The sequence below is a fragment of the Struthio camelus genome, chromosome 1 (assembly GCF_040807025.1).
Source record: "Struthio camelus isolate bStrCam1 chromosome 1, bStrCam1.hap1, whole genome shotgun sequence".
Lineage (NCBI taxonomy): Eukaryota > Metazoa > Chordata > Aves > Struthioniformes > Struthionidae > Struthio > Struthio camelus.
In genome coordinates, this window is record NC_090942.1 from 96617962 (window position 1) to 96644260 (window position 26299).

General features: G+C 45.5%; 2 protein-coding genes across 3 annotated transcripts; both read right to left on the reverse strand.

The window, feature by feature from the left end:
- Nucleotides 1-2934: 2934 nt before the first annotated feature.
- Nucleotides 2935-6225, reverse strand: LOC104144262 (apovitellenin-1). 2 transcript variants are annotated; one of them, XM_009675187.2, is made up of 4 exons: nucleotides 6143-6225; nucleotides 4609-4691; nucleotides 4053-4215; nucleotides 2935-3349 (listed from the first exon to the last, which is right to left on the reverse strand). In XM_009675187.2, exons 2-4 carry the CDS (start codon nucleotides 4667-4669, stop codon nucleotides 3250-3252), a joined length of 324 nt encoding a protein of 107 aa, XP_009673482.1. In that variant the 5' UTR covers nucleotides 4670-4691; nucleotides 6143-6225; the 3' UTR covers nucleotides 2935-3249. The 2 variants fall into 2 exon arrangements, with proteins under 2 accessions (XP_009673482.1, XP_009673483.1); XM_009675188.2 differs by having other exon boundaries at nucleotides 4609-4710.
- Nucleotides 6226-7522: 1297 nt separating this feature from the next.
- On the reverse strand, nucleotides 7523-25520 carry ILDR1 (immunoglobulin like domain containing receptor 1). Its single transcript, XM_068959393.1, has 8 exons — nucleotides 25436-25520; nucleotides 22720-22890; nucleotides 21021-21170; nucleotides 20047-20166; nucleotides 19753-19899; nucleotides 15195-15326; nucleotides 12549-13378; nucleotides 7523-11847 (listed from the first exon to the last, which is right to left on the reverse strand). Exons 1-8 carry the CDS (start codon nucleotides 25488-25490, stop codon nucleotides 11806-11808), a joined length of 1647 nt encoding a protein of 548 aa, XP_068815494.1. The 5' UTR covers nucleotides 25491-25520; the 3' UTR covers nucleotides 7523-11805.
- Nucleotides 25521-26299: the final 779 nt, after the last annotated feature.

Consider the following 26299-nt stretch of genomic DNA (forward strand, 5'->3'; position numbering starts at 1 on the left):
AAGATTCAGAAGTCTGAAGCAATGATTCCAGGGACACCAAACGCTAAGGACATGTTCAGGCTGTTTTGTACAACTGATGAATTTATGACTCTTAAAGAAACACTTCTGAAATGCTGGTCAAACGACAATTAGCACTACCCTGACAAAACTCTCAGGACATTGACTGCTTTGGTAGGGCAGGAATGAATTTACACTGCCAGGCTTTTCCTGCAAGGGTTACATAAGAGGAAAAAAAAGAAAAACTGAGGAAAAAACTTTGCATGTGTCCACATGCAAAACAAGCAGGTAGGAAATTATTTCTGCAGCAGAAAGAGCTGAAGTGTCTGGTCTTTTCATGTGGTAAACACTTTTATCAGCCCAAACTGCACTTTTCTAAAGCTTCTTCTAAGTACCTGTGTTTTTACATACTAAATGTGTGTGCATTCTCACGGGTGACTAGGGAAGCATTGTAGATAGTCTAATCAAAACAGGCAGTAATGAGTTTTTTGGTTTTTTTTATTTTGCAAAAGAGGTCTGCACAGAAAGTAAAATAACCAGAGTCAGAAGGACACTTACTGCCCTGCAAAGGGATGCTGACTTCATTTTGGTTGTTCATGCTACCAAGCACCTCCTGTGATATAGGAAATGCAGAATGAGCTTTATTGTTCCAGGCAAATGGTTAAATGAAAGCTTATATTGATAGCTGTATTTTTTTTTTTGAATTATCAAAAGGATAAGACATAGGAGTCTCATTTCTTCAGAAGAACATTATCTAGCATTATTTACAGCAATCTGCTAGGCTGTGAGAGGATGGCAGCTAGAACACGTTCAGGTTTGTTATGAAGCAGGCAAAGAGAGACTTTGGGAGAGGGAATTCAGAGTGAGGCAAGAAGGAAGCTTTAGTGAAGGCAGTACCTGATTCTCCAAGTCCTTCTGACCATTTAGAAGGAAAATGGCCACAACGCATTTTCAGTCATCAGGACTTTGGGTCAGAGAAAGAGATCTCTCCTTAGATTAGGATATTCTTTTCTGCTCCTCATATGCTATGCAACAGGAGCACTGAAGTTCCAGGATGACATAGCCCAGTCTCTTGAGATGGCCAAACGCTATTAGTAAGTGTGGGGCACAGGTTAAAATACAAGTCTGGCACTGCATACGCAGTCAGGACGGTTCTCCCACCAGTGCTAGTGGGAGATTGGCACAGAGACACGGGATGGCATACAGCCTTCACCTGTAAGTTAGCCTTTTGCCAGCTGTTTGGGTTAACTTCCCTAGCCCAACTCATCTTGGGGGAGGGAGAGCCTTGAGGAAACACATTCAGCTTTTAGAGCCATGGTTGCTGATTCTTCTTCTTCTTTCAAGAACTACTGCTTCTCCCTCTTCCCTGTCACCCCCCAAATCTCTCCTCTTCCTCTTTTTCCACGCATCCTTCTAAGGGAAAGGCTAGACACTAACAGCTCCCAGTTCCTCCTAGGGCTTCCCCCCTTCTCCTGCTTCTCCACTACTCAGTTGTCAGTTACTTAAAAGTCTAGAAATAATATCAGGAAGCAGCAAGAGCAGGGCTGCTCCAGAAGGGAGAACAAGCCAAGAGTCAAGAGTGACCCCAGCACAAGTAATGACCCCTCCCCCCAATCACTCAACAAGAACACAGCCCCCCAGCACACAAACAGAGGTAACAGTCTACAGCTGTTACTACAGCCAAGGTAGTAACAGTCACAGGGTCCTTCAACAGCCCCAGGGAAGGTGAGGTAACAAGTTTGCTCTAGGGGTCATCTGGGGAGCCCAGTCAGGACAGCAGGGGACAGAGTTAGAGAAAAGACTACCGCACAGGTCCAAAGTCCATTCCAAAAACAGGGCCAGAGGTGGGATTTGAGACAAGGCTACCTACAACATAGGTCCAGCATGCACCTAGGAAAACCTACCAGTAACCCAGGACAGCAGAACCAGACACTGGTTGAAGCACCAGTGCCTGAGCATAAATAGGGCTCCTGGGCCCATGGGCAGGGTGCGTGGGTGGGGGTCTCAGGTGGGGCTGGTCAGACCATTAAGGCCAACTGGAGCCCTCAAGCCCTGACAGATAGTTAATGCTAACGTTGAAGCAAAACAAGGTTTTATGTTTAAGACCCCAGTGAAGGGAAAGTAAGTAGAAATTGCTGTAAGAGATAATAGCGTTTCTCTGCAGTTAAAGGGCAAATCTTTTGTCAGTTATAGTAATGCCCTTTCTCCTAAGCAATATTCCTGCCCCGGTGTGTGTGAAGAGATGGTGACTTCTAGATCTCAGGCTAGCAGTATTTTGTTTTAGCCTCTGCTGCTGTGCCCCAGTGTGATTTGAGACAAATTTTCTACTTGTTTCTACTTTAGTTAATGATGAAGTAGATGGATTTCTGTACCTAGTGTGACCATCTGAGATGAGGCACAGTTACACAAGACTGTGTAACTCTCCTTTCCCCTCTCATAAACTGGTCAACCTCTATCTTGAAACTAGTGAGAAATATTCCTCTCATTTCTCCTCTGAAAAGGCTATTCAGTGACCTCACTGGTCTAATGATTAGAAATGTGCTTTCAAAGTTCTGCTCAAATTAATGCACAGTTTGGTTTACAAGCACTTGTTTTCCTAAATGATCTGAAGTGTTCAGATAATTGATACAGGTGCACCTACTTGCTTCTGACTCAACTAGGGAGCACAATCAGTAGGACTCAGTATTACAAATTCTTACGGTCTTTCCTGATCGGAGGCAGTCGCTGCTGTGCTTGCCGTGTTGTGGCTGCCCCGAAAGATGCTCAGGTAATCCCACACGGAGCAGAACCTGAGCTTCGTTAAATGTGCCCGAACAGTCAGGATATGTTATCGTAGCCTGTAACAACTTCTTGTGAACCACAGCTTCGTTCTCAGCAGGATGGGAGGCCAAAATGAATGGGATTTTATAACACTCAATAACAAGTTGGAAACTTAAGGAAGTGTAACAACCAACATTTTTTTTTATTAGAGGGGCAATGACCAAGCCGTTCAGGAGGAATTAATTTTCAGGATTTGGCTACAGAAGAGCTCTGCAATCTCATTGCCTTCCCCATACCCAGCAGTGTTTCATTTTGGGGAGACTTCAGTAGATGTCTTCCATCCTTTGGTCTCTGAAGCTGGGTTCCCTCTAGTGGCATTAAAAGGAGCATCGATTCTGTGTTATTGACTGGTCTTGGTCCAAAGTACAGGCAGGGAGAAAGAGGACACTGCAGGATGCTACCAACTCACAACACTGACTTGTCTTCATCTGACTAGTAGCCTAGGACTTTTGTATACCACAGGGTCTTTATTTTTTCCATCAGCTGTTCAGCCAGTATACTGAGTTTAGACGTCTCTCTAATGAGGAAGTTTCTGCAGGGGAGAACAATGTGTGTGGTAAGATACACAACTATGTGAGATATACCAATATGAGAGAGAGTAATCTCTGTTTGCAGTAGTTATCAAGCTACCCTTCTTTCACACTGTCACTGAGAGTACAAAGCTTCTCAGCAGTCCTAGAAGAGCTTTCCTCAGAAAGCAGGAATAGGCAATGTATATTTGCCATGAGTTATATGAATCTCTATCTCTTGCATCACCAAGCTTTTCCTTTTGGGAGGAGAAAAACTCTTTGGCCCCTTCTTTAAGGAATATGAATTACAGCCAGAGCCCGCTCTGTGATTTGGGCTGAGTGACACCAGTGTTTCCTGGCACCTTCAGTACTTAGCCCCTCACAAACAGTGCCACAGCATCTGCAGAGCCACTTTGAAGGAAGCTGATCCCCCACCAGCCTGTGGCTCCCTCCCTCACTACTCATGAATAAAGATCAGTATTCGCTATCCTGCTAGCATTGCCTTGTCCAATATGCAGCCCTGAGAAGGCGTTGCACTTGCACATGAAATCACCTTGCCCCCGCAGCAGCCCTTTCCCATTGCAATCACATTAGGCTTCATTTGCTGTTTCATTGCTCCCTGCATCTCCTCATGTAGAAAGTGGAATAATCTGTACTTCCTCCCCCACCCCCTCACCTTCCCCACCTGTGGCTATCGCAATACTAGCACAGAAAAGCTTTCTGTACCTGGTCCCAACAATTACTGGAGTCTGGGCAGCATCCACCAAGAACTGACCGACTTTAGGGGACATCTTGTTCACAGTTTCATAGATGTAAGCGGCAATTGCATCGGGGATGACCAACCAGTCGCGACGGGAGTCTCTCTCAAAAATGGACTTTGAGTGCGCTTCTGAGAAGGAGGAAGCAAAAAGCATGAGGTTGCCCTAATCACTCGTCTCTCTGAAGTCTGCCCAGAGGCACAGTGGAAAGGGACTAGAAATTCTTCACAGATTCTAAGCCCCCTCCCATAACTCCCCTGCTTCCAGCAGCACCTCATCTCTAATATTCAGGCATCTAGGTCCTAGGGTTTAAATGGCAGAGTATTTGCACCAGCTATGCAAGATTTTCATGCGAGGCCCCAACCAATTGGATTCACACTCACTAGCACTGTAAATTCATGGTCTTAGACTGTGTTATTGGGCTTCAGTCCTGGTTTATGGTTGGTATAGACTTCCTTGAGGTAAGTGAGAACCTGTGAAGCAGAGTTTTGTCTCAGGCAGACAGAAGGGCTGTTCAGGCTTACCTGGGAAAGTGGTGCTAAGGAGCAGAATGAGAGCTATCACCAAAGCCCTGGATTGCAGCATGGTTTGCAGTACCAGTTCAGCCCTGTACACCAAGAGACCAGCTGGAATCACCGTATAATGGTTTGTTTATTATCAGAGAACTGAAGCATATCTGTTTGCTAGACACCAGATTTGTGCAACAAATCACACCAGTACAAGAAAAAGAAAACAGGAAAGATCACAGTGCATTTCCTCTTCAGAAGTGACAAAAAGATAGTACAAAAATGAAAGTGTCCTTTGATTTGTATAACTGTAAATATCCACAGGTGAGCTTTCAGAGCTCCATGAAATATGTTACAGTTAAAGTTACTTCGTTTATACATGATCTAAAACCTTTTTTTCAGCAAATGAGCAAACCACTAAAACTGGCATAGGCTAGAAGAGGTTTCCTCCACACACAAGTACAACTGAAGAAGTCACATTATGGGATTTTTTGTTGCTTTGATTTTTTGTTAATTGCTTTGAAGAATCTTGTTCTGATCAGTGTAAGATGCTCATCTTAATGACCCAGTGATCTGAGCATTTTGTCTTCCTGTAGTTGAGAAAAAACCCAGACAATGAGTTTCTCTCATCTTTTTTGCATTGCAATTAACAAAGCAGTTCATGCAGAACAAGTTCTCAAAAGGGAGTAAATGCAGACTTTACCCTCACCTAGCCTTTATTTTGTCTATTCAAAAAGTCAAAATTAGAGGAGCTCTTGAAGAGTCAGTACTTGGTAGCTGAAAAGCATGGCATTATATCTAAACAGGCTTTCCAAACACTGTGCATTTAAAAAGGTGTTTAGAAGTTAAACTTGATTTATATCCTGAGCTAAAGGTCTGCATCATGGCAACATGAACAAAACATTGCAGTGCTAGGAATTGCATGGAAAGAAAGGATGCAAGCCTATTACATGACTGCTTTGCTAAGTTCTGTGCCAGGTAGCTACTCGTCAGTGCTCCTTATTATTCCACAGTAAGGCAGTTTCCATTGATATTAATTTCTTACTACTCACAGATTACTTCCAAAAGCTACCACTCCATCCATGTTCACTAGACATTTGCTGACCAGCAGCAGTTGCTCAGTTACCACCCCTCCTTTATTTTTAATCCCAGAGCCAGTTTCTCCCTCTGTAGATGCAAGGTATAAATTTTCTCCCAAAGAGCGTAAAGAGAGGATCTTACTTGCTTTAAAGCCTGCACTCCCCCAAATGGAGCAGCTTGGAAGAAGTTATGTATCTTCCACCACTGAAACTCTGCAAAACCTAGCATGGGCTCGACCCTCCTGTAAGTGTCCTATGGAGCATCCATTGCTTGACTTCAGGCCAGGTTACTCAAGTGCTCCCACCCTCCTCCATTTCAGCAATGTTCCTGGCTAGGGAGCCTGAGAAGGGCTCACTCTTTGGCTTGCAAGAAAAAGTGGGGCAAAATAGGGGACCACCTCCACTCATTTCTGTATGGTCTAGATATAACAGTCACAAAGTCCATACCACCAAGAACAGAGAGCAGCTCTTACCTGTCTTGCTTTCTCTCTATCTCACAGGCAGAAGCTGAGCTAGATGCTCATCTGAGACACTGTCATTTATGCAAAGCTAATATAGAGATAGCAAGGGGTCAAAGGTCTTATTTTGTTTCCCCATTTGTTCTTTGGCAAGTAGAACCAGCTCAGTAGGATGGGCAAGAAACTATGTAGGACTCTGGACCTGTTATTGGGATTTGGTAATGGAGGGTCAACCTGACCTGAGCCTAAGAGACATGGAAGGCAGCTCCTGGGTCACTGAGTCCCATGGTTTTGCAGGCAACCATGTCATAGAGGCCCCTTTCATAAGCTGACCAAATTCCACATGAGCAGTAGCTGGGCTGAGTTTTGTTCCTGCTGTTCCTGTGGAAAGGCCTGTTCTGTAACCTCACTGCTCTGACAATTGGACTTTACTTGTGACTGTTATGCTCATGTATATTTTGCTCTCGGTTTCTAACAAACACATTAACAAAATGGTGCGTGTGGGTAAGCGCGCACACACAAACCCCGCTCAGATTTCTTCTTTTCCCGTGTCCAACCCTTTCTATACAGGCTTATGAGATGGGCATACACCTGAGCCAGCTGTCAAAACTTGCACAGGGGAAACGTAACTTCTCACCAGGCTCCCTGGAGAACTGGACCTAACCAGAAAGTGGCTGCAGTGCCACTGAATGGCATGTAGCTTGAGCGTCAGGTTCCCGCTGGGTCCTCAGTCAGGCCAACCATCTGTATTTGGCACATATAAACATTGAGTAGGAGCGGGAGAGACAGAAAGGCAGCAACACTGTGCTATGAATAGCGTTAGCTAAGGGAAAAGGGGAAGACCTGAGGCATAAATTAAGCCTATTATGTGAGACCCAACAGACCTCTGTTCCTATACTCACGACAGTGACTCATTTATTAAGCGACTGCCTCGTGAAGAGCTCCACCAGCATCTTATCAACCGAATAAAATTTTCTAGAAGACTTTTCTTCTCATGAGCTCAAAATAGTTTAGAACTAAACAGTAAGCACTCATTTTACAGACATGGAAGCCAAGTCAATGATTGCTTCACTGCCACAGCTGAGGTCATGTCATTAAGGAGGGCTGCCAATGGTTTCCCAGCCATTTTTCCCACTCTCTCAGTGGACTATTTATTATCTGCTTTCTTAAAAAACAAAGGAAAAGCCCTACAAAATATGAAAAACATTTCCTCCCAACAAAACCCATACAGACAAACCATTTCGCATTTTTGTCCAAACAATGACAACAAAAAAATCCTACTAATATCTAACAAGGTTAATTCCAGAAGTAAGAACAAAGAATTTTCAATTCCACTTCTGGTGCAAACACTAAAAAGCAATTTATGGTCTAGGAAGAACACACAAGAACAATTGGTTGAAAGTTCTCATACATTTTAATTACACATTTGACAATCACTGAAGAAAATGTACACATTTGCCATCTGCTTTTACAGCTGGAATAACATGTGGAAGACCAGTACAAGGCACTTGATAGGCATTAAACTTAACAGAAATAGCAAGGGGCAGTCATCACTTGTGGGTGTTCATTTAATATAATCTTAAGTGTCATCTCTCTCCTATGTCAGGCCCACAAACTGAAGTATCTAACCACAGTAAGTGGTGTTTTAAACTGCTGTGCTGCTGGAGGTAGTAACACAGAGGGGATTTAGCTACCATGAGCAATAATATATACTGCTGAAGAGCTTTGCATTGTGGTTGCTATCAATCACCACAAGGTAATGGCTTTTTTCTCCCCCCACAAGTTAGCCTAACTTTAGCTAGTGCTAAAGTTAGTGTATCATGAATACAATCCTAGAGATAGCAACTGGGCTTTTCAGCACTTTCTACTGCCAAACAGGCAATTGGTCAAGACCAGATCAATGATTACACAAGAAGCAGCCCTTGCCCTCCATTCCTGGAACGGCATTCTGGAATGGCAGAGTGCTCTGCAAATAAGCAAGAAAGCCAGATAATGCAAGTCCTTTCTTAATCAAAGAAAAATTACATGATTTTTATCTCTCTCACAAATCTCTGGTCTGAAGTGGAAAGCAGCTGCCAGGAGCAGCATGGGTGTCCCGTTCTGCCCCACATGGCATGGTCCCCTACTCATTACGCTATTATTTTAATTAGAGTAGTCCCAACTGCTATCAAGGCACTTTATCTTCAATGGTGCAGAAAAATTCATTCTTGGGGGTAAGGTACGTTCCTTCAATTGCGTGACACGAACAACAAAAGTCTAGAATGGCAGTAACTGCCAAACGTGACACACATTCAACTTCTTTCACCACAAATGGGTTGACGTAGGAACATCAGCTCTTTGCAGTGGCTGAAAATTAAACATGAATATATTATAGCCTAGAAAGAACTAGGCTGTGCTACTTCCTACTGTTATTTCTTTTCAGCGTGTAGTATTTGAGCTGCCCAGTTCACTCAGTCCCTTTTTGGAAAGTCAAAAGACGCTGTAATCTTCCTGGAAGAAAAGAGTCCACACAGTATTGTGCAGTGCTGTCACAATGGCTTTCATTTGCAGCCAATTAAAAATAGAAATAAGCATTCAAAGTGTAGCCTATTTTCTTCCCACTTTTCTGTCTAATTGCAGTTGTGAAGCATGCATATATAAACTTCCTTTTTAATTATTTCACAGCCCACCAACTGGTGTTTTATGAACCTCAGTGGTCTGTGGACCATATTTTAGTAAACCTTGTACCATTTCTGCTTCCTTGCTGGATAACCTAATCTACTTCTGTCTGCAATTTAAGAAGTCACAGAATTAAGTCTGAGATACAATCAATTTTCCCTGAAGAGTTTTGTTTGATGTTTCCATAAATATGAACAAAGTGACTGAACAGGAGTTCAAGCATGGTAACGATAAAACTCTCCAGACTTCACACAGCGTGTGCAAATTCACACAATCTACAATTAGCTACCCTAGCTCAATTATGGGGACCAGAGGAAAGAATAAAGATGGATGGCTCCTTCATAGGATTTGGATCAAAAAGTTTGGAACTGCAGTTAGTTATGTTCATACTACAGTGGCAAGCTTCAACAGCTGCTACTCTTACACAGAGTCATCTGGGTTTTCTTGCTGTGTGAGGGGGTCCTTGCTCTTGGGAAAACTTGCTGGACAAATGTTGGGTTATACACATTTGTATGTGAAAGAGAGTGAACTCTTTCCCATACTACCATCTTGGGATCTCAACTGGAGTCAGTAGACTTTGCTCTTGATGGAGAGACGGGCAGTCCTTCCCTGAATCCTGGACATTTGGGTTGGGCTGAGGTGATAGGAAGAGGAGGTTTTCCTGCATAGATCTATGGGAAGCAAAGGAGAGAGTCCAATTCCAAGCCACTAATTCAGCTTCCAAGGGAAGAATCTTCCAGACCCTGGGTATCTACTACTAGTTGGCAAAGGGCAATGCTAAAGCCAAAACAGGATGCCAGTTTTGGAAGAAGGAGACTCGTATTTTTCTGTCACTGCAGTCACCATAAACTCCTCCTAAATTAAAAAAATTCCAGCCATAAAACAAGAGATGCATAAAACCCTCAGAACATTACTAAGTCCCATCACCGGCATGTCATTAAATAAGAATAAAAATGATTCACAGCCAGTGAGCTCAGTACAGTCAGATTCAAGAGTGATACTGGCTCTGCAAGTTCTGCAAACACGCTTAATTCCCCATACATCAAGTGTAATTCATGGGTCAGTTCGCAGTGTCCACAGTTTGAGTCTAATGCAGACAAGGATTGAGCTTATTACAGCCTCCCCTCCTTGAATTCCAACTTTGGAGTTGCTCTTTTAGCTCTGAAGGACCCATCCTTTTCATTCCATTTTGTGCTAGTCATCAACTGCTGTCCAACAGCCCTTCTGTCGCTAGCAAGTAGGCCTCCACTTCTGAAACAAAGCCTACCAGAGGGACTAGTAAGTCCTCCTGCTCTCTCTCTGTACACATGAATCAGGAAATAGCGCTATCAATCAAAGAACTGTAGGAACGTGAGCGTTCCCCATAATAGCCTGTGGTTGACCAGCAACTGCTTCAGGTATCCAGCTAGAAGTATATGCTCCAAGCAGGAAGTTTCCTATCATTGTCCAAAGAAAAGAATAAGGGAGGCAGATGAAACGAAAGCATCTCCAAGTCAGTCTTCCAAGGGAAAGTGTAAGCACATCACCACCTGGGACATTAAAGAACAAATAGTAGAAAATGTCCTATCTGGTAGCGGTTGGGAAATAACTTAGGCAGTATAATGATTGACCTTGGCCAATCACTAGCGCCTCTGGGTTACAAAATAACTCACAAGATGCTCCGAAAGTTCTTCATAAACAGTTGAGTCTCACAAATCCAAGTACCACCTTTGGAAAGCCAGTTTCCTGTAGAGGCAGCCAGCATCCAACATCCAGGGAACATCTCTGATTTTTCAGCACATTCTAATGTAAACAGCAGATGAATCTCATCAAGGAGAAATGCCAAGTTGTTCTCCTTATCAACTGGTCTTAGAGCACAGATAAATTCTGTTCAAGTTGCAAGGTAACAGACAGGAAAACCCAGCAATCTGGCTACAGCTCAGATGCACAACATATTTGGAGTTGGTATTATTGGTAGGGCAGTAATAAAATGGTGACTGTAAGACTTCTCACAGAGCCCTTTACCCTACCCCATGTACACAATGGCACGGAGAACAAAAGGAGAACATAAAATGCATGCAGAACAGTACATGCCTCAGGAAAGATATATCCACCAAAGTCATGCTTCCTAGAGTTGAAGGAAATTCTAGTCCACAGTACCAGAAACAGTAGTCATACCTTGCTCAGTCCCTGAGAGGACAGCCAAATGTGGTTAAATTTAGCCCTTTAAATTTACAAATAAAGGCAAGGCTGGTTAAAGGCTAGCACAAGTACCTTTAACTACAAGTGTTTAAAATAGAGCAGGTTGGTTCAGTCAGTGACGGGTAGATGAGTTGACAATTTTCAGATGTGCTAGTGAGCCCTTATTAAGGTGGTCAAACATACTTCTAATATTATGGTTCTTCTGTCTGAGAGAGAAGCTTACTGGGGTGAAAGGAAGCAACTGTCCCTTAACTATGCCAAACAGCAAGGCAGAAGAAGCAAATCTTACACATTCTGAAGCACAACAGAGAACCTTGGAAAGCCGTGCCTCACTACACCTCGCTCTCTGGGGGCCAGATCAAATGACCTCCAGAGGTCTCTTCCAACCTAAATTATTCTACTGTTCTGTGACTCTACGACTCTGTTATTACCTCAGCCGTTCACCAGTGAGCAGCGTGCAAAGGACCAGCGTTCTACAGACTGGGCTCCTTGCAGTGCCAGAGCATCTAACAAGGACAACTGGTATCTTTCTTTAAAGGCTGGGAATATACTGTTTGTTCAATGCCACTAAAAAAAAATACCCCATTTCCAATACAATGTTTTCAACACACCACAACCCATTGCAAACCTAAGTTTCCAGGTCAAAGTAGGAATAAGGCAGCATTAGGTATTGCTTCCATGGGCACTACACAGATTCCTTAGAGTCACAAGTCTCATGGGAAGCTACTTTATCTGGTCTTTTGCTTGTTGCCTGTCCAATCAAAAGCAGCCATCCCAGCCTATGTGGTGGGACAACTAAGAGGAGTTCAGTGGGAATCTCTGTTCTTTCAGCACTGGCATTAAATGACTATGCTTCTTCCACTGCGGGAACTTCCTCTATCCTGCAAGAGAAAATAAGAGATTCAGGAACATGGAAGGACGCATAGAAACCATACATCTTCCTGCCTGCTGTGAGCATGTTCAGCGCTCAGGAGTCCCAACAAGCAAGTCATCCTCTTCCACCCTGGCCTGGAGGATCACATGTTTCTCACCACTATAGCCATCCATGACCTTAAGGTCTATTTAATGTAGCTTTAGACATCTTACCTGGATGCTTTTCCCTGAACCATCTTAGAAATACCACCAAGATACTATAAACATTATATGGTGGAGAATGATAATAGGAGAATTATGCACATATTAAAACAAAAGAAATCAGAGGTAAACGAAAGCCAGAAAGGGCTGTAGAGGGGTTCACAGTAGTGCTGCCTACTCTGGATGTGCTCCTCCCCAAGCAGTGCTAGGAGAACAGCTTTTCTGACACCAACGCATAGAGGCTCTAAGTAGGGACTGGAGGGCGTGGGATGTGATAAGGGAGCTACTTCATTTTACTGCTCACTTTGCCCCTGAACACGCTATAGGAATGCAACACATGTCTCAGGGGAGGGAACTCAGCAGCCTAACTAAGCCGCACAAGGCATCCAGCGCTCCTTGCCTTCCTTTGGAAAGACAACAGGTTGCAGAAAGTAACAACCATCCACCCTCACCTGCAAAAGCCCACCTCTTCCCTTAGATAGGCAGGCAGCAAAGGCAGCTAACTCACCGAACGTGGCCCTACACTGTCTTTGTGCTTGCTGTTCCGATCTGGGATGATTTCTAGCGAGCGATAACTGGGGGGTTTATCTTCTGGCCGGTCCCGAGACCGGCGATGACGCTTGTGGTTTCCCACTGGGACATGGACACGCTCTTCTGAGGAGCTCCATGACCCTCGCCGAGGAGGGGGAGAGTAGCTGTGCCGCCGGTGACCCGAGCTGTTGCTCTTCCTGGTGTGGTGCTGGTAGTCTCGCCTCCCTGTGGGCCGCTGTCTTGAGTCACGATGGTAGCTGGAGCGCTCCTTGGCCTCTTCTGGGTAGAAACTGCTGCTGCTGCTGCTGCTCTTGCCCTTCTCAGCCTGGTGCATGGGCGACACATCCCATCTGGAGTGCCAGGGCCTGCCATTGTAGCTGCCTGTCCTCTGCCTCTGAGGACGGTCCTCTTGTTGCCTGTCCCAGGGCTCCCGACTGTAGGTGGAGTGAGAATCCCCACTGCGAGGCCGGGGCCACATCCGGTTTTCCCTCTTGTTCTCTGCTGGGGAGTCCCAGGGTTGGGGCGTGTGGGCACCTCTCTGGGGGCGTGAGGAGTTGCTGCTCCCATGGAAGGATGGGGCAGGGTCAATGAGAGGCGGCAGACGTATTACCCTGCGTTCCACAATCTCGGAGCCAAGGGAGGAGAGCATGCTCGGGTGGGGCACGGCCTGCCGCTGGTGGGAGGGTGGCAGGGGCTGGGCCAGGTTAAGGTTTTGGATTTCAGACTCCAAGTAGTCCAAGACACCCTTGTTAGAGGAAAGCTGACCTTGTGGCTGCACCAGTGGAATACTGCTCTGCAGAGACACATCTGAGGATGAGAGCACAAAACAATGCAGCAAGTCAAGGCAAAACAAGGAAGAGAGGGCCCCTCTCCACAGATAATCTTGGCTGAAAACCTTTTAAGCCTCTCTTCCCCTCCTCTTCCTCACTGCAAACAGGCCTCTGCAAGAGCTGTGCAAGTCTCAAGCACCACAGGCAGCACATCCGCACTGTACAAGGTAAGGGGCAAAGCACAGTAACTGGTAAACTGCAGCATTACCTGTGTTTTGGGCAGCACAGAAGTAAGAAATCAGTCACCCAGCACACCAGGAAATCTAGTTGATGTACTCAGAGAGGAAATCTTTTTTTTTTTTCTACAGCACTGATACCAAATTTCAATTTAAAAAAAAATCAGAGAAATTTCAGTGTTCCGCTTTCCTGTTACATCTTATTGAAATGGAAGCAACATGAGTCAATACTACAAAAGAAGAAAATTTTGTATTTATATATGCATACACACACACATATGTATAGATTAAGCAGCAAATGAGGAAATTTCTTCACTAGGAAGCTGGTGTAGCACTGGAACAGGTACCCGAAGAGGTCATGGACTCTTTGTCCTTGGAGATTTCCAAAACTCATTAGACAAAGCAATGGCTGACGTGATCTAGCTTGGTGATAGTCTTGCTTTGAACGAGAGCTTAAGACTAGATGACCTTAGAGGTCCCTTCCACCCAACGTTTCTACAATTTCAAAGCTGACCTTAAAGAAATTTAATGGGAACTTAAGCACAAAAGATTTGGTGACTATGAAAACATCAGCTAAAAAAACTGCCTGAAGAACTTAAATTTGCCCATTGTTTTCTGCTAGCGTGCACACATCTTTGAGAAGCTCTAGTGTCTTAAATCATGGTGGCTCAGTCACCCGATCTTCCTAAAGAGAATCGGTGTCCTAGCTAGAAAAAATAGTAACCATAGAATTAACTAGCAAGCTAAAAAAGCGTATGCTCAAACACCTCGAATCTAGCATTCAAGATGTTTGCAAACTATTTCTTCAAACAACAGCTAAGACTAACCAGACACAGTATAAATCTGTGACTACTGGACAGTGATGAAAAACTAATTTCAGAAGGAAATTTGTTAAAGATTATTTGGGAAGTCGTGCTGAATTCCCCTATTTTCCTTGGAGACAATTAAAAACATTATTGGCAATAAGCTATTTTTTCAGTTTGATAATACTTCTTTCTCTAGAACTTTTGACACTCCATCTTCTCTCCTCCATTAAAGTCACAAATAAATACCACTAATATAAGTGATTTTTGGGGACAATGTCTGGGAAATCTTTCCTGGTTCAGTAATAAGTCCTTCATTCTTTGCTGCATACAGGACAGAGCTATTGCACAGAAGGCCATTTGCCCTCAAACATATGAAGACTAGACATTTGATAACAAGTCAAACAAATTGCACTTCACTTGTCATATCAATTTTGGCTATAAGGAGTTGACCGTGACCAGCACAGCAGAACAAAGAGAGGGTATCCTCCTCTACCAAAGGAAGCGAGATAAGCTGGGTATATTTACCCTGCAGTCGCTGCAGTGTAGCACAGATACACCCCAGTTAGCATTAAACTACTTCACCCAGCACTGAGACTAGGAAGACACTTAAGATGGGTACATAGTATTTATCCACCCGGATGAGTCTAAAGCATACTGCAGATACAGAGCCAATATTTCTTGGGTTTGGTGTTCTGGAGAAACACCTTTTTGCTTTTGTGGTAGAGAGGCTAAAGCCTCACTGCTGAACCTCTGCGAGAAATTGCCAGTTTCTCATCCTGATTTCCCCCCGAAACAATGTCCATGGTCTCACCTCGTTGCAGCAGAGGGTTCAGCTGGTAAGAAGAAAGCTGGGAGTTCCCATCACCACCTCTGTAGAACATGTTGGGTGACATCCAAGGTGCAAGTGCCTGAGCCTGCTTCATGAACCGATGCCGTTCCAGTGCTGGAAAAGAAGCAGCAGCTTATAGCAGCTATCCCTAGAGCACAGCCAGCAGAACACATCTGGTACTATTTTGCTTGATACATTGTATCCTTTGAACGAAAAGGAATGAAAAGCTCTCCATCCTATGACAAACATAAAAGAGAGCAAGGGAAAGTTGCACAGCTTCAAATATATATATAAAACAGAAGAAAAGGGTTAGTGCTGGACATTCAGGGTACAGTTCCAGCAACTGGGATCAACTGGCACTATGATTAAGTATACAACATGTAAGCAAATGAAAGACTTCTACCTGCCCACCTCCCCCATCATCATGGGTACCACTGCAGAAAGGTGGGAGATAACGTGTCGTACAGCAAGATATACTGCACTGCTTTCTCCCTCTTAAAATTCTTTCAACTTGCCATCAGTTCTTTCCCCTTTTGGCTTTGATTTACAGCTAAACAAGACCTTTTTTTGCACCTTTCATGTAGGTTCTGTCCAGATCATATCTTCCACATCATAGTCAAAAGCCCCCATCTTTTCTTCTCTTTTCCACAAACAAAGCACTCGGGGATGCACTTTCCAACTTCTCCCTTGCCAGTCTTTCATCCACTCTTGCTGTCTCTCTCTAATTTATCTCAGCATGAGCGCTAAAATTAAATTCCCTAGGACAGCATGACCAAACGGGTGAGCAAACTAAATTTCCTGTTCTCAACAGCAATGTCCTGTGTACCAAGGGAGCAAACCCAATGGAAACTGCTCGCTCTCACTGCATTCCTCCACTGCTAATTCCAGACCTCTCCTGATGGGGTCAGGCTCAAAGCCCACTTCTTTTCAGCCTTTCCATCTCACGTCCTCTACAAAGACAACCTCACCATCTCTGCCTGCAAAACCATCCCTCATTGCTGCTTCTTTTTCGGGAATACCTAAAAGTATTGTCTTATAGAAACTTACTCTCCTTCTACCACAGACAATCAAAATTAAAGTTTATGAACAAGTACACTCTGGAGGCCCCAGACCTTACAAAACCTGACTCTGCATGTTTTGTCTGTCATTGCTGTGTGAAGCTTTTCTGCAACTCGGGCCTTTGCAAAGTTTCTCTTACATGGCTTCTCTAGAGTCTGAGAAGAGGCAGGCTTTTACTGCTGCTTTTTCTTATGCCAGGCACTAACAGAACATTTGTGGCTATACATTTTGGGAGGCAGATAGTAATGTAATTGCCTTTGAGACCTTTACCCTGCTGATAAATCTGGATGAATTTGGCTGACAGAATTAAAAGCTATTGGATTGGAAGAGACAGGGGACAGACAGACGGGTTGACTGCATAAACCTTGCTTCTTTAAGAAATCAGGCTACAACTAAGCTCCAATTAATTCTGTCCCCTGGGTTCATCTGCAGCAGGCAGTATTTAGACTGCATGCTCTCTGGGACTGAACCATCCCCTTCATTTCATGTAGCACTCCTGCTGTCAAGCAGATTATATACATGTCCTCCTTTAACTGTTTCACTGAATTTACACAGATGAAGACTTGCAGCAAAACAGGGACAGCCCCTGCACCCCAACGCATCCTTTGCTTTCCCCACAGTCCAGGCAGCTCCCCTTTGTTCTCCACTACAAACTCCCCTCCCCGCCCCAGCCTGGCTCCAAACAGACTGAACAACAAAGCTGGAAACTTCAGGGTTTTAATCCTAATACTGCAATTTTTCTTCAAAGCAGTGTGGCCTGAGGTAACAGCTTTCAAGCATTTTATGTCAAACTTGCTTTTTTTTTTTTTAAGGAATTTTCCTCAAGTTTGGGTTTCAAGCTTGGAAGAAAGAGAGGAGGGAAAAAGTGAGGAGAGGTAAAAAGAAGGGAAAGGTCTTACCTATTCCTCTCCTGCTCCTCCCATTATGACCTTGAGAATATCCTACCTGCAGTCTTCCCTGAGGAGCAAAAGGCCCAGTAATGGTGGGCATACCTACAGGTTTCCTTCCTGAGGGTAAGAAGGCAGTCACTGGGACCAAAATCTTCACATCCATGTGATTCTCTGGTCTTTCCTTACAGCTGAACAAATGCAGAATTATCCTTGCACTTCCTACACTCCCTTATCAGCCCTTCCTTCCCCAGTCTGAACCTGAAACGCAGAGCACGAGCTCAGTATTCTGGTTCCTCCTCTGCAAAATGAAGATAATGTTACAGATCTTTTTTGGAAATTCTTGGAAATACACTGACTTGAAGATTGTCAGATTCTTCACGGTTCCAAAATTCACAACTGTTATAAAAATTTGGCAGGATGCCTCATTGTTCCCCCAAACCCATTCCCCACTGAGAAAGTTTGCTCTTCACCTTTGTCAGACTTTGCAGTTGCTGGACCAAATCCAATTATTAAAAAAATTTATTTTCCAACCCAGTCAGACTCAGGTGCAAGTATATCCTATTTTGCACTAATTCATTCATGGGAGCAGTCCACAGGAGGGAACTAGCTAATAGGAACAGAAGGAGGTCATGTATATATTTACCCTGGTATTTGTACTAGTGGACTTTTCTCAGACCTTTCCATGGGGAATGTAATTGGCTTGCCCCGGGGCATATTTAATATTTCTGTAACATGAACTCTAAATTACGCAAACAATTCACTCCTTTTATTACTAGGTTCAAAACCATGTTAGTTAATGACCTGACTTTTAAAACACCCAGTGTTACCTCGCCCCAGTGGCATCTTTGTCCGTTCAGCAGATCTAGACTACCCTCTAGTGGCCAATAACTGGAAAGAAATCAGCCACATTCAGCTCACTCTCAGATAATTCTAATATTTAGTTGATAATCCTGCTTTCTTTTCAGTTGCATAGAAGGGTTATTCCTCACGACTGGTTTTTTAAGATACCAGTCTTCTGCTTCTCCTGTTCCTTTTCTGGAGGCCAAAAAATAAGTTAGCGGCAGGGACAAGTGAAGAGAAAGTGCCCTAGTGCAAAAGAACAGGCACACAGATCCCTTGCAAAGTGGACAGAGAAGGCAGATAGCTGGGGTGGAAATTACAGCCAGAGAACCCAGCAGCCTGCCAAGGAGGCTGGACTGGTCTGCAGCTTCTCTCATGAGCAGGGAGAGGTTTTGGGAACCCCACAAAAAGTCCTTCCTATCTATCCTCAGCAGGAGGCAGGAAAGACAACAGTCTGGAGTGCGCTGTTATCTCCTACAGTGTAGAAAAACAAAAAAGAGCTCATGCATATTCTGAATGCTCCTTTACTGAGAACCAGGAAGCCTGGATGTATGAGTCTTGCATCTCCATCACCTCTCTCTCCCTCAAGGAAACTGATTTTTCTGCCAGGTTTCCATAGCCTCCTCACCACCAAGCATTTCACTTGAGAGATCATAAAGTCCCCAGGAAGTGTTTTGTTTGTTTTTGGTTTTAGCCAATGAGAAGGATGCTCTGTTCATCCTTTGCAATGGCTAAGCAAATTAAGCTTAAATCTGAAACTCGCACAGTAGCTTCTTTCAGCTTTTAGAGAGCTTACTAACACCAAGGTATACCACAAGACTTTGTAGGCAAAGGGTCACCAAAACCACAGCTCCTTGTTCACAAATCCTCTCCTTGCAGCATCTAGGAAGAACTGGGGGATTTCAGTGACAAGCAAATGTGTTTACTGCATTTTGTTCCTGTCAGAGCATGTAAGATACAGGGGGCTATTCCAGTTTGCATCACTGCAGAACTGCTAATTTTCAGGTACGAGAACACAGAGGTTAAACAACCCCAGTAGACAGAATTCAAATGCTATGTCTGGCTGGCCCTGTTAACAGAACAGGGACTGACTTCAGAATCTTTATTATTGCTGAAAACTATACACAACAAAGTCTCTCTTGACCCTCAAAAACTCAGAAAGCATTTTCAGGGTTGAACATCAAGACAGACCATCTTCTTCCTTTCTTTCTCCCCACCCCTCTCACCAACAAAAAGTGAACAAACAAAAACTCCTTTCTTGTAGAAGGAGCAGTTCTGAAATACCAACAGACAGAAAGTTCCAATTTTTACACAGCTACCTCTCAAAGCAGCACATTTCAAGGCTAGGCCAGTTTGGAGAGTAGCATCACGATACTGAGGACAAGGCATTCACTTGCCTCCCTCAGATGCACAGGTGGAACCACAACGGGACAGGGAAGAAACAGTCCCGAGCTAGTCACACGAGGGAAGTGACCATGCCCTGGATATTGTGAGAGGAGCTGGCAGTAAGCTGTGAGTGGGGAGTAACTTCTGGAAGTAGGACACAGAACTCCAGAAGAGTAGGACGGGATCCACAAATTCTAGCTCCCCTTTTCTCACATAAGGTGGTCATGAAGGCTACGTTGGCTAGAGGAATGTCTCAGATAATCTTGACACTGAAGAGCAGGGAGAAAGTGGAGAACAGCAAGCTATGTGTCAGGCTTTTTTCTTGACAGAAGCCATGATTGGACATACATTTGCTTGCACCTCACCTTTCTCGTTACAGCAGCAGCGGGTTGGGCAGCAGACGCATGGGATGTGGCAGCAGCAATACTGTGGGCAGCACTGGCACCAGCACACTCCAATTAGCAGGAGGAGGAGGAGCCCACCAAGGATGATAAGGAGTACCGTGAGCCAGTCTATGGGAGAAACAGAGAGAGAGAGAGAGAGAGAGGATCCTGATCTACCTGTAGCCAGTAAGTTACTAAGCGTCACTCCATTCCAGGAGACATCTTGGGGTGGGAAGAGGACAGGGGACACCCAGGGGACAGACCACAGGCACTTACGCAGAACAATTAGCTTAACTTCCTTGTCTGGGTCACCTGATGTATCTCCTGGTGCTTCCACAGTGCAGTAATATACACCATGGTCCCACCACATGACCTCGCTGATGACAAGGTCAGCCCCTGTGGGAGAAGGACACAGAGGTCAGTGGGCTCTTCAAGACTGGCACTGCTTTCAGGCCTCTCTCTAAGAGGACCCTTGCGCTTGCAGGTGACATGTGGCACTGCACCTCCCCTCTTCCAGTGGGCCGCCATCATCTTCAAACGAATACAACATGCTACCATTTTAGTCTATGAAGAACTCCTGTAAGTGGCATTAACTGCCGATCCCTTTTCTCTTTGCGTTGCTGGAAGGCAACATTACTTACAAGTGGAGCTAATTCTGTGTGGAGTGAAATACTAGAGCGCTGCTGAGTGATGGATTTTAACAGAAATCTGCTGCTGCCAACTACAACACTGATTTCGGAGCACTGTCAACCCAACTGGCAAGCAGGGTCCCTCATTAACTCCATCAAAGACAAGGAAAACACTATAATGTATGCACCTCTTTCTGAGCTCACATTTCATAATCTTTCCCTCCTTCCTCTCCTCTTATTGCAAAATCGTCGTGTTTTAGCCTGGGAAGGGGCTGCAGCGGAAGGGTTTCAGGGAGCCACATCAGATAAAAAAGGAGTAGAATAGAACAAATGTACAATAGAATAAACATGCCTAGGATGTTTACCATGTCTAGGACGTAACCTAACCTCACACCTTAAAGCTGTTTCAGGTTAGGCACTGAGTATGGGTCACTGTACCACATTAGGCCAGCCAGTCCAATAATTCTTTTCTGTCAGTATCAATAGCTATTTCTCCAGAGACAGCAGAGAGCACATGTTGCACCCGGGCAAGTATTCAGTATTTCTTAGAGGAAAGAATTAGGCCCAGATATTAGAAATTTACTGGGTTCACTTGCCTGCCTGGGAAGTTAAGTCACTTACGGTTCTGAATGGTGATCTTCCGTTGCCGGTAATCGATGCCCAGTACAGGCTCATTCTGCCCATATCTCTGGATGACAATGCGCACCTTTCGCTGGCTGTCATTACAGTCATTAGATGGATCCTGGCCAAGAGCTAAACCAGCCTGGTATGCTACAAACACACATCATCAAATCAATGCCCAAACATTATTTCAAAGACCCAGTTTCCATCCCCTTGTAAACAGCAGAAAAACTCTTGAATGCACGTGTGCATTTGTTTTGGTTTTGTAATACAAAACATGGCTTCAAAACAGTGAGGGCAACTCTGGAGTACTTAAAAGAGAAGTAAAGCCGCAGAAATGGCAGAGATTTTGAAAATGCAAAGGCTGCAGAGGAGATGCGTCCTGCACTCACAACTGAAAGCATGATAGTAGAAAGAAGCTAATGACGGTTGGCAGGACGGCGCTCTCAGCATGAAGACAAACAGCAAGGAAAAAAGTCATACAGCTCATTAGGACTACTGGAGCAATACCAAAAGTGTGTTTATTTCAAAATCAAAATCTCTAGACACGTATGAACTGCTGTAGGGATTGTCTGCCTTTCCTTCCTGTACCCAATACACATTGTGCGGTTCATAAAGACAGAAGAGAATTGATCGTCTGATTCCACCACAAGATTATGTGTAGAGAGACTCAACAGAATTAATGGAGGATTAGAGGCAATTATTGTCCATCGCTCTTATGAAAGACTTGCAGTACAATCTAACATTGAATTGCCAGGTATTTGGGAGCTGAGATTTGGGAAGACAACTCATACAAACCCTCAGCATTGTCTTTAAAGGGCTTGCAGTGAAGAGAGGAGAGGAGAAAGCTCGTTAAACATCTCCATGCAGCTTTATATCTACAATGTATCACGAACAGCAGACCCAGCTAGGCCAAGACTGTGACTTTCATGCTTTCTATCCCTGTTGGGGGCTAATAGCTTAAGTGAAAGCTGAGCTCAAAGCACTCACACTGTGCTGGAAAGAGTGGAGGTAGGGATCCACCTGCTCCTGGACTTGGTAACGTGCCTGCTCAACCCCTCTAGACTGCATGATGGAGAGTTTGGGTGCTGCAGCACCAAACAAGCCCAGGCTCCCCACTTTGAGCTCAGTCTTAAGTGTACAGTCTTAAGTGTAGAGCTAAGCTAAGGAAAGGCAGCCTAAATATACCTGAACAACCATTTTAAACACTCCGGAAACAAGGCCGCACATGTCTTAGAAGTCCTTCTACCCTCCAAAATGCAGATGTTTCTTCTACTTCCTAAAGTCAGTAACACCTATTCACTGGTCACTAGCTCCAACCACGGACCCCCCGCCCCCCATGAAATCATAAAGTCCACTTGTTACAGGGCCCTTGCTTTCAACTATACAGAAGCAGAGCATAGGGCTGCCAAGTTTGACGTGTGCCAAAAACAGCCGAGCCTCTTTACCTTCCGAGCTGATGACAAGGAGGACAGATGGGCTGCTTTGGCTGGGATTTCTATGACACGGTGTCATAAAGCCTTGACACTGCAAAGAAAATCACAGCCATGCCCTCTTCTCCTTGGAGCCCAGAGAAGTACCACCACCTGACCTGGTCTGCGGGCAGAGAAGAGTCAAAAGCCTATATTCCTCAGTAAGTCTACCTTCCCCACGCTTCTGTTTAAAGAGGAATCCCTTGGAGAACAAGCCTGACACTCACAGACTGAGTAGTAGTCAAAGATGGGATCCTTGCAGAAGGATTTGAAGCGCCAGGTCACCACCACATCCTGCAGCTGCGCTGAGGTGCTGTAGTCACACTTGAGGACCACACTGGCAAATAAAGTGGTATAACGCTCAGCATCCTGAACCGTTACCAGCAGGGAGAGGCAACCTGCAAACAAGAACACAGAGGACAGTCAGCTGGCAGGAACAGACATCCCATCACAGCTTTCACCTTGGACCAGACCGACAACTGAAGTACGTCTCCCTTGGCCTCGTATAGGACTTGTACCCAGAGACTTCATAGTACTTCACAAACAGTGCGTGAAGGGATGCCTCACAATCCCTCTCGTTAAGCTGTTCAGAGATATGAATCCCAGTTAGGATGTGAGTCCCATCTCTCCCTGACAGAATACAGCTTGAGCAGTCCACCTGTCTTATAGACTGAATTCTTTTCTCTGAAGCAACTGTTACTATTCATTATGTAGCGCATCACTCATGTTCTACTTCTGCATTGTAGAACTGTCCCTCCAGGCTGGAGAAGATAATTCTTTGGGCCCAAAAGTGCACAGGGTGGGATTGCCTCGCTTCATCATCCTAACCAGATCAGCTCGGCGGTGCCATCTGTTCATATGAACATCTAATGAATTTCGTCAAGATCTTAATAAGATAGTCATCAGAATGTTACCTAGTGGTGACTAGGATGAAGACAGGATTACATTTTGGGCTTTAGCATTATAGCTTTACTTAATCCGTTTATCACTTCAGAACAGTACACCTCAATCTCCCTTTTCTTTTTCTTTTCATAAAGCTCTTGTTTTTTACTTTCTGACCTCTTCTATAACAGCCTCCACAGCATTTTCTATCCAAGGAGCTGCATCCACTGAGCAAAGTTTTACAAAGTTTCTCAAAAGCTATACGTTAGTTTAGCCACACTCCAGTGACACCTCTATCTTGTTTAAACTTTGATAACACAATAAGTTGTGCTTGTCATTAACAATAGCAAAGTTATCACTGGTTCCCTTCGATAAGGCAATGCAAACAGTGCGAGTGTAGGATACACTGTCGGGAGTACACCCCAGAGAACAGGACAGGTTTTGCAGTGCCATGGTAGAACGGCTCTTGCATGGGATGCATGATAGGAGGGGAGGGAAGGAAGGAGGGAGGTTTGGAAAGTGCCAACTGAAAGGGTTAAAAGGGTCATCCTACTTCAACACATCTTGTTTCACCTGAGGCGTTCATTGTGAAATAGCTAACCCACAAGTATCTTACTGCAGGAAAACACAAGAAACGAAACCAAAATCCAGGCTCTCAAAGACTGACAAAACCTTGATCTCATTGGCAAGCAAACAGGTCTTTCCCATATGAATTCCGAACTGTCTAGACTCATGAAAACAGAACAGATTTTCCATGGGTTTCTTACAGCAGCATCTCTCAGGCAAGAACATAAATACTCAAAAATCACTGTGCACTTTTCACTTAGAGAAACTAAAGCTCTTTATGAAAGGTATTCATTGTCATTACCTCTGTTATGCAAAAGAGAGAGAGTTGAAAGACAAATTCCCTATTTTTTAAAGAGGTGAAAAACCTACTGTTCCCACTGGAGGACAATCAGATCTCTTAGCATTTCTGATGTTTCATACTAACCTCCTCAACCAAGATCACACAAGACAACTGAAATGTTGTGAAAATAAGGTAGGTTCTGAAACTTGAACTGCATTCCTCTGCTGCATTCTGCTGCCCCTCTTTTCTGCTTGGAAAGGATGAATTTGGGCACTACCAATCTAGTAAGTTACCGTTACCTCAGCTCTGTGACTTTATGTTAAAAAGATACTGACCTTCAGACCAGGTGAGGCCAGTTTTTAGCTTGTGAGAATATCAGGCAGGAACGTGGCTGCCAAGCAATATAACCAACAAGGACGCCTCCCCAATGTTTTCCTTCCTTTATTGGTTCTCTGCAAGAAACCGAACTTTGGCATCTAAAGCTAAATAACCAGCAAGGACCCAGACATCCAAGACCAAAACGATCATTCCCTAAATGATCGTTCCCTAGAGGAGACCAGAAGCTGGAGGAAAGGAAACGACTCTGCTTGCTGAAGGCCATCTGTGGATGCCAAAGGGAGCTCCCATCTCCATATAGGCACGGTACCAAAGCACTGCAACTACGCCAGATCTCAAAAGCAGCTGGGGCTGCACAGCCAGTAGCAAAAGCTGGGGTGTGCGCTTGCGACGAGCCATTGGGGAGTCCCCATGCTTCTTCCTGGTACTCAGGTGCAAATCAGCCTGGGTGCATAGGAGCAATAGAGGAGGGTGCAGGGAAGCAGCAAACCTGTTCCCCGCCGCCTAGGAGAGGAGGGAGCAGCACCTTTGTGGGTGACTATACTCCTGCACCCGCCAGAGTGGCCCTCCTGCTGCCATGGCTTTGGTGCCACACTTAGCAGAGCCCAGCTCTTCCACCCAGGCCCAGGAGGCGGTTCAGGGCTATGGGGGGTGGGGAGGGACAACCGCTGCCCCAAACCTGCCCCGGGCCGAGGGAAACAACAAGGCCACTGCAGAGGCTCGCCGGGGCCCGGCCACCCCTTCGGCGGGCCGCAGGGCCGCCGCTCCCCCCGCCGCACTGCCTTAGCCCCGGGCAGACCCCTACGGCACCTCCCGCGCCCGGGCCGGGGCCCTCAGCACCGGTGGCACCGAGTGGGTCAGCGGGGTCCCCCACTCACCGGCCGGCAGCCAGGCCAGCAGCAGCGCCGGCCACCAGCGCCCGCGCGGGGCCATGGCGCGGCCTCCTCCGCTCGGGCCCGCCGCGCCCACAGGCCCTCCCCTTCCCGTGGCACCTGTCCCCGCCGCCCGCCGGCGGCGTCTCCTTCCCGCCCGCCGCCTCCACACCTGTTCTCGCTACCTTCCGGCCCTGCAGCTACGCCTGCCTCCCCGCCGACGGGGAAACCCCCTGTCCCCTGCTCCCCCCGGGGCAGCCCCCTTCCTCCCCACCTCCCAGCTCCGGGGCCCCCCAAAAGGCGGTGCTTCCCCCTCGCCAACCCCCGGTGCTTGGGGGGCAACTTCCCAGGTCAAAACCCTTCCTGCCCGAGAGTCTGCAAGGGGGGCGGGGGGGGGGGAATGCACATATGCAGGTGTGGTTTTTTTCAGGCTCTCTGAACGCCGAGAGGGTGACCGGTGAGATTTTGCAAAATTTCCCTGACTGCGTGTACGCGCGTGTGTTTGTGGGGGGGAGCGTGGAAAATGTCACGCATGAGTTTAATTTAAGAGTTTCGGCCCTTTATGGAAACAGCGAGATACAAGAGAGAATTTTCATCATCTTGGCCATTGTAGTTTTCTACTGAACCACTGTAGTGACTGTGGGGCCTTTACTGACTGTTGCCTCTGCCAGAGCTGCCAAGGACCGGACCAGTTATTCGTTAAATGTCTTCACGTATCCCAGCGCTGTGCAGCACCAGGTGCCTTGGCGGTACTCGCGTACCAAATGCCCTGCGTGGACGCTACCCTTCACCGCGCGGAGAGCATCTTCTCTTTTAGCTCTAGGGATGGACCCGAGCCCAACTGCTTTTTGGGGAGGCAGGAACATGTAG

What these genes read in the sequence shown, in the direction of transcription:
- LOC104144262 (XM_009675187.2), bottom strand. Translation starts at nt 4,669, where the DNA reads ATGCTGCAATCCAGGGCTTTGGTGATAGCTCTCATTCTGCTCCTTAGC. An exon ending in CCTTAGCACCACTTTCCCAG is followed by an intron (nt 4,216 to 4,608) that starts GTAAGCCTGAAC and finishes CCTCCTTCTCAG; the next exon opens with AAGCGCACTCAAAGTCCATT. An exon ending in CCAGTAATTGTTGGGACCAG is followed by an intron (nt 3,350 to 4,052) that starts GTACAGAAAGCT and finishes TCTCCCCTGCAG; the next exon opens with AAACTTCCTCATTAGAGAGA.
- ILDR1 (XM_068959393.1), bottom strand. Translation starts at nt 25,490, where the DNA reads ATGGCCCCGCGCGGGCGCTGGTGGCCGGCGCTGCTGCTGGCCTGGCTG. An exon ending in GAACCCTCTGCTGCAACGAG is followed by an intron (nt 13,379 to 15,194) that starts GTGAGACCATGG and finishes TCTCATCCTCAG; the next exon opens with ATGTGTCTCTGCAGAGCAGT. An exon ending in ACAGTGTAGGGCCACGTTCG is followed by an intron (nt 11,848 to 12,548) that starts GTGAGTTAGCTG and finishes TTTCTCTTGCAG; the next exon opens with GATAGAGGAAGTTCCCGCAG.